This window comes from Triticum urartu, chromosome 3, assembly GCF_003073215.2.
Source record: "Triticum urartu cultivar G1812 chromosome 3, Tu2.1, whole genome shotgun sequence".
Lineage (NCBI taxonomy): Eukaryota > Viridiplantae > Streptophyta > Magnoliopsida > Poales > Poaceae > Triticum > Triticum urartu.
Window position 1 is genome coordinate 64,491,452 of NC_053024.1, and position 7,741 is coordinate 64,499,192.

The 7,741-nt window shown below is 46.6% G+C and overlaps 1 protein-coding gene across 1 annotated transcript; it reads left to right on the forward strand.

The window, feature by feature from the left end:
- Positions 1-3,177: 3,177 nt before the first annotated feature.
- On the forward strand, positions 3,178-7,167 carry LOC125542897 (BTB/POZ domain and ankyrin repeat-containing protein NPR1-like). Its single transcript, XM_048706123.1, has 4 exons — positions 3,178-3,845; positions 5,198-5,945; positions 6,120-6,314; positions 6,715-7,167. Exons 1-4 carry the CDS (start codon positions 3,309-3,311, stop codon positions 6,966-6,968), a joined length of 1,734 nt encoding a protein of 577 aa, XP_048562080.1. The 5' UTR covers positions 3,178-3,308; the 3' UTR covers positions 6,969-7,167.
- The last annotated feature ends 574 nt before the right edge of the window (positions 7,168-7,741 follow it).

Consider the following 7,741-nt stretch of genomic DNA (forward strand, 5'->3'; position numbering starts at 1 on the left):
GTGTACCGCACCTGAAGTGTGCCTTGCCATGAGTCAGTCAAGGGGTACAAGAGTGATCCAAGAACGGATCACGGGACAGCGGTCAAAGTTATCCTTGGTAATTAGTGTACTAAGGAAGTTTCTCGGTTATGGAGGTGGTAAAAAGAGTTCGTCGTAAAGGGTTACGTCGATGCAAGCTTAACACCTATCCGGATAGCTCTGAGTAGAGATACCGGATGCATATAATGGAGCAATAATTTAGAATAGCTCCAAGTAGAACAGTTATTTGGAATAGCTCCAAATAGAGCGTGGTAGCTACATCTAGGAGATGACATAGAGATTTGTAAAGCACACACGGATCTGAAAGGTTCGGACCCGTTGACTAAAACCTCTCTCACAAGCAACATGATCAAACCTAAAACTCATTGAGTGTTAATCACATAGTGATGTGAACTAGACTACTGACTCTAGTAAACTCTTGGGTGTTAGTCACATGGCGATGTGACCTGTGAGTGTTAATCACATGGCGATGAGAACTAGATTATTGACTCTAGTGCAAGTGGGAGACTGTTGGAAATATGCCCTAGAGGCAATAATAAATTGGTTATTATTATATTTCCTTGTTCATGATAATCGTTTATTATCCATGCTATAATTGTATTGATAGGAAACTCAGATACATGTGTGGATACATAGACAACACCATGTCCCTAGTGAGCCTCTAGTTGACTAGCTCGTTGATCAATAGATGGTTACGGTTTCCTAACCATGGACATTGGATGTCGTTGATAACGGGATCACATCATAAGGAGTATGATGTGATGGACAAGACCCAATCCTAAGCCTAGCACAAAGATCGTGTAGTTCGTATGCTAAAGCTTTTCTAATGTCAAGTATCATTTCCTTAGACCATGAGATTGTGCAACTCCCGGATACCGTAGGAATGCTTTGGGTGTATCAAACGTCACAACGTAACTGGGTGATTATAAAGGTGCATTACAGGTATCTCCGAAAGTGTCTGTTGGGTTGGCACGAATCGAGACTGGGATTTGTCACTCCGTGTAACGGAGAGGTATCTCTGGGCCCACTCGGTAGGACATCATCATAATGTGCACAATGTGACAAGGAGTTGATCACGGGATCGATGTGTTACGGAACGAGTAAAGAGACTTGCCGGTAACGAGATTGAACAAGGTATGGATACCGACGATCGAATCTCGGGCAAGTAACGTACCGATAGACAAAGGGAATTGTATACGGGATTGATTAAGTCCTGACATCGTGGTTCATCCGATGAGATCATCGTGGAACATGTGGGAGCCATCATGGGTATCCAGATCCCGCTGTTGGTTATTGACAGGAGAACGTCTCGGTCATGTCTGCATGTCTCCCGAACCCGTAGGGTCTACACACTTAAGGTTCGGTGACGCTAGGGTTATGAAGATATGTGTATGCAGTAACCCGAATATTGTTCGGAGTCCCGGATGAGATCCCGGACGTCACGAGGAGTTCCGGAATGGTCCGGAGGTAAAGATTTATATATAGGAAGTCCTGTTTCGGCCATCGGGACAAGTTTCGGGGTCATCGGTATTGTACCGGGACCACCGGAAGGGTCCCGGGGGCCCACCGGGTGGGGCCACCTATCCCGGAGGGTCCCATGGGCTGAAGTGGGAAGATCCAGCCCAAAGTGGGCTGGGGCGCCACTTCCCTTATTGGCCCATGCGCCTAGGGTGAAGGGGGAAACCCTAAGGAAGAGTCCCAAGGAGGGAAGGCACCTCCTAGGTGCCTTGGGGGGGGGGAGGACTCCTCCCCTGGCCGCCGCCCCCCTGGAGATTGGATCTCCTAGGGGCTGGCGCACCCCCCCCCTTGGGATTCCTATATATAGTGGGGTAGGAGGGCCTCTCAAACACACCTTTTGCCTTTGGTGCAGCCCCTCCCTCTCTCCCCGTTACGTCTCTCTCTCGTAGTATAGGCGAAGCCCTGCTACTGTGACGCCCTGCATCCACCACCACGCCGTCGTGCTGCTGAATCTTCATCAACCTCTCCCTCTCTCCTTGCTGGATCAAGGCGTGGGAGACGTCATCGGGCTGTACGTGTGTTGAACGCGGAGGTGCCGTCCGTTCGGCACTAGGATCATCGGCGATCTGAATCATGACGAGTACGACTCCATCAACCCCGTTCACTTGAACGCTTCCGCTTAGCGATCTACAAGGGTATGTAGATGCACTCTCCTTCCCCTCGTTGCTAGTTTCTCCATAGATAGATCTTGGTGATACGTAGGAGAATTTTGAATTTATGCTACGTTCCCCAACAGTTTTCCCTCTCTCAAAAGCCCAGTTTTATCTATCTCTACTTCTATAAAAGACTTAGTTGGTGATGTGGTGTGTTTGCCATCCGTCATTTCTGACCATTAAATCTGCATCTAACGATTGTGACGTAAGTTGTGGCCTTTTGCAACAATAGCCCACTTTTTGCTCCAATTTGCAGAAAACTCATTAGTATCTTGAAACCAACCACATCCCCCCTCACCTCATCAAAACAATTCGAGGAATATATTTTGAGTGAAACATAATATATATTTTAGTGATATATGTATATCAAAACTAAAGTGTCTTCTTTCAAATTTCTGAACAAGTATTATTCTACTTTGGATCCGTTGCAATCGCACGGACACATTGCTAGTACTCTTCAATGTTTAGGCCATCAGATGGGTCGGTCGTATGCCTCTCGGCCTTGTTATAGCTCCGCCAATGCTATAATGCAGAAGGAAGACGGTGATATTTTCTACAAGGACTTTCGTTTAAGTTTTTACTCTCTTCTTCCGGAATTACTTGTCGGAGAAATGGATCATGTAGAAATATTTTAGTTCAAAATAGATTCATTTATATTCATGTCTGCGACAAGTTATTTCGGATGGGGGAGTATTTTTTTTAAGGACGTTCTTGTGAGGGCTGGTTTTATTGTATGCCCTCCGGCCTTTTTGAAGAAAAAAATATATTTTGTGAAAGAAAACACCGCAGCGAAATACGGGTGGCTCCTGGCCGTACCCGACGGCGACAAATACGCCGGTCAACGACCTGATCAATTTGGGTCAGGCCAATTTGCAAGATCGCCATGAATCCCACCCCGGTTTAATTTATTCGATTTAATCTAGCACAAAAATGGCTTGGCTCTTCGCTTTGATATTAAACCTCCCTCTGGCCAGCTGCGCGGTCGCTCCCCCCTCCCTCCCTCCCTCGCTCGCTTCGACTTCCTCGCGCCTTCGCTCCCACCAACTGGCCGCTCTCCCGACTCCCGAGCCGGACGCGGCCGCCGCCGCAGCAGCGCCAATGGAGGCCCCGAGCAGCCACGTCACCGCCTCCTTCTCCGACTGCGACGACAGCGTCTCCATGGGGGACGCGGCGCCGGACGCGGACGTGGAGGCGCTCCGCCGCCTCTCCGACAACCTCGCCGCCGCCTTCCGCTCGCCGGACGACTTCGCCTTCCTCGCCGACGCGCTCGTCGCCGTGCCGGGAGCGCCCGACCTGCGCGTGCACCGCTGCGTGCTGTCCGCGCGGAGCCCCTTCCTGCGCGCCCTCTTCAAGCGCCGCGCCGCCGCCGCCGGTTCGTCCGGCGGCGCGGAGGGCAACCGGTTGGAGCTCCGGGAGCTTCTCGGCGACGAGGTCGAGGTCGGGTACGAGGCGCTGGAGCTGGTGCTCGACTACCTATACAGCGGCCGCGTCCGCGACCTCCCCAAGTCGGCGTGCGCCTGCGTCGACGTCGACGGGTGCGCGCACGTCGGCTGCCACCCCGCCGTCTCCTTCATGGCGCAGGTCCTCTTCGCCGCATCCACCTTCCAGGTCGGCGAGCTCGCCAGCCTCTTCCAGGTCCGCCTCTCCCCCTCCCCTTCTCCTCCATGATGCTTTCTTGGTTTCAGACATTTATTGTGCTTGCTGGGAATGCATATCTGCGCGCACGTTTGCTCAGAAAGCAAGTTTTAATGCCGTCTTTTCTTTCTGCAAGCGAGGACGTCTGCTGTATGCGGCAAAATGGGCTTAGATCCCCTTACTGTTTCTGCTAAATTTAATCAATTTCAGTACTTCTGAAAATAGCGTTAGGTTCCTACTAGTACGCTTTGTCGGTAGCAATGAGGAGCTTGTGCTTATCATGTGGCGATCTTGAAATCGGTGAAGTTGTCAATGGATATTATACAGTTGGGAGCTTGAGGCGCTGTGTCATTTTGATGCCACCTCAAGGATTCTTGTTCTGATGTTTCTCTTTTGGGGAAAATGGTAATTCTTCATTGCTCAAAGAATCCGTGGTGTCGATATGGTACCTGCGGCTACTTTTATTTTTCATCAACGAAATGCAGTTCTTATGAAACTGTACAAATCTGGGTTGCATTAATGCAGACGTTTGGTACATATACAATACAAAGGAAAACATGTACAGCACCTTTCCCCCGGACACAATAGGAAAGCATGTGCACCACCTTTCCCCAGACAATTCACAAATCACAACACCAGGAGTCTGCCACAATATTATATCGTCTGGCTTTTCCACCTAATAAAGTTCCGGGTGTCTGTTCACAAACATATTTGCTCAAAAACTCCTTAATTTGCATTAGATCATCTATTAATGTTATTCTGAGCGGGAGTATTTTGATAGGAACGCCCTTTTTATGTAACCAGTCATCAACCGATGGATCTTCACATGATATAAATTTTTAGATGGAATTTCATTGTAAAACATTTATAACCAATTTGTATTCTAATCTACTCACGAGTATTTGAACCACATAGAATTACTTCTCATTAGTTACTTAAAAATATGCATCATCGACGCAGAGGCTGGGGGTAATGAAAGCTTCCATTTTCTATTTTTTGGAATACTTGTTGACAGGGGTGTATCAAACTGGATTAATCAATTTATGTGTATGTATTCTTAAAATAGTATCAGATTAGACCGTCTATGCGTCTATATTCTTATCCAACTGTGTGGCAGTGTTGAGACTTCAGACTTTTATGTATTTTTAGCTGATGATATGCTTTTCCTTCTAAGCTGTCATATTGGGATTTATGTTTTTATAATTCTGACTTCGCTGCAGATGAGCTGCGTGTATATCATTTGATGAAAACGCCTGTCGGCATGCTACTTGTAACAGTTTTCTATCGTTGTATTGTTTCATGTTTTTGAGAAGCCAGTACTAACCCATGGTATGTCCTTCTTTTCCATGCAGCGGCATCTCCTTGATTTCCTTGATAATGTTGAAGTGGATAACCTTCCGTTGATCTTATCTGTTGCAAACTTATGCAACAAATCTTGCGTGAAACTGTTTGAGAGATGCCTGGAGATAGTAGTCCGGTCAAATCTTGACATGATTACTCTTGAGAAAGCATTGCCTGAAGATGTTATCAAGCAAATTATTGATTCACGGATAACTCTTGGATTAGCTTCACCCGAAGACAATGGCTTTCCTAACAAACACGTAAGAAGGATACTCAAGGCACTTGATTCTGATGATGTGGAGCTTGTCAGGATGCTGCTCACAGAAGGGCAGACTAACCTTGACGATGCATTTGCATTGCACTATGCTGTAGAACACTGTGACTCAAAAATTACAACAGAACTTCTGGACATCGCACTTGCGGATGTTAATCTCAGAAACCCAAGAGGTTATACTGTTCTTCACATCGCTGGTAGGCGGAGAGATCCTAAAATTGTTGTCTCCCTTTTAACCAAAGGTGCTCGGCCTTCTGATATTACATTTGATGGAAGAAAAGCAGTTCAAATCGCAAAGAGACTCACAAAACATGGGGATTATTTTGGGAATACTGAAGAAGGGAAGCCGTCTCCCAATGATAAATTATGCATTGAGATACTGGAGCAAGCTGAAAGAAGGGATCCACAACTTGGAGAAGCATCGGTTTCTCTTGCATTGGCTGGTGACTGTCTTCGTGGGAAGTTACTGTACCTTGAAAACCGAGGTAATATTCATCTACATATGGTGTAGTGTTCAAAATTAGTTGTTTGGTAGGGTTTACAGTTGGTGGTGTTTTGCATGTGAAGTGAAGCTCTTCATGGGCAATTAGCAATGTGTTAACCTTGTTCTTATTCTCTTGGAAGTTGTGTTTTCACACAATTATTTTCATGCTTTGTAGTTGCTTTGGCAAGGATAATGTTTCCAATTGAGGCAAGAGTAGCAATGGACATTGCTCAAGTGGATGGTACTTTGGAATTTACCCTTGGTTCTAGTACAAATCCACCTCTGGAGATAACAACCGTTGATCTAAATGATACTTCTTTCAAAATGAAGGAGGAACACTTAGCTCGGATGAGAGCCCTCTCCAAAACAGGTGAGGCACAGCTTGCGCTTTTGTTTTTTGGTTGTTCTGTTTTTAACTTTCTAGATTTTGTTCCTGCCTTTTCATTTTTGTGTTAGTTTGCTTGTACGACCCGTTCCTTGTTAGCGATTTCTTCTGGTACAAATGACGCAGACTTGGGGGTGTGTTCAAGAAAATAAAATCTGAATAAGGTTATTGGTGTAGATAAGGTTGAAATCCCAGATTTTATCCCCTCCTGTTAATATAAGAACTGAAGAGTGAACCCAAATATGTACACTTGACTAATCATATAATCGGTGGTTGAATTGCTAATGATTACTCTCGCATGTGTGCGCGCACGCATTCAGCTATAAGATGATATCTTACCAAGTTTATGTATCTGGACTAACTGCAATCTGAATGTTTATACCAGTCGAACTCGGCAAACGTTTTTTCCCCCGCTGTTCAAATGTGTTGGACAAGATCATGGATGATGAACCTGAGCTGGCTTCGCTCGGAAGAGATGCATCCTCAGAGAGGAGGAGGAGGTTTCATGACCTGCAAGATGCGCTCCTGAAGGCGTTCAGCGAGGACAAGGAGGAGTTTAACAAAACGACAACCCTTTCATCTTCCTCATCGTCGACGTCCACTGTAGCAAGGAACTTGACAGGCCGGCCTAGGAGATGATGAGCACGCTGGCCCATTCTTGCCATATTGGTAGCTGATTTGGCCCTGTAAATCGTCTAGTTATGCTCATTTTTGCTTGTACAGTAACAGTTGTCCATACAGTATTCTGTTGATGGAACAAATGGACTCCATGTCGTAGCAGCTCTTGGCCTCTGACTTCGATGATTTGGCTGAAACAGTAGATAGTTTCTGCTTTGCACTTTGCTTTATTATTCTGCATGAATTCTAGTACTGCACTGTACGTTATCTCTGAAGCATCTACGGCTCAAAAGGGGTACTCTGTTTTTACCCTGTTATATGCTCGCGTCTGGCACAGCAGAACAGTCCCCATTTTATTGCACCTCCTGTCCTATACTAGTAGTTGCCGAAGTAAAAAAATAAATCTTGTTGGACTGAATTACTGAAGTACAAAACCATGTGCGCATAAGGGCATCTCCAACGCTGAGGCTCAAACGCCTGCATACGTCCAGACTAGACCGCACGGTCTGAACGTGTTGTGTCATCCAATGTGGGCCAGTATCGTGTACCGGTCCGCCGAGCGGTTCAGACACACTTTTTCTCGCAAAATGGAGACAAAATTGAGAAGGCTTTGTCGGAGTTCGGACAGCAACCATGTAGGACTTCGACATCCCCACCCCACTAAATCCACCTACCCGGTCCCATTTTCTTCAATCCGCCTTCTCCCTCTTGCTTTACATCCGCATCCTTCTCCTCCGACGCCACCACTGTACCTCTCCGGTCGGCACACAGGCATTGCCGGACCTCCGCAACTA

Coding starts and splice junctions, on each gene's coding strand:
- LOC125542897 (XM_048706123.1), top strand. CDS start 3,309: ATGGAGGCCCCGAGCAGCCACGTCACCGCCTCCTTCTCCGACTGCGAC. Junction 5,946..6,119: donor ACTGTACCTTGAAAACCGAG/GTAATATTCATC, acceptor CATGCTTTGTAG/TTGCTTTGGCAAGGATAATG. Junction 6,315..6,714: donor GAGAGCCCTCTCCAAAACAG/GTGAGGCACAGC, acceptor TGTTTATACCAG/TCGAACTCGGCAAACGTTTT.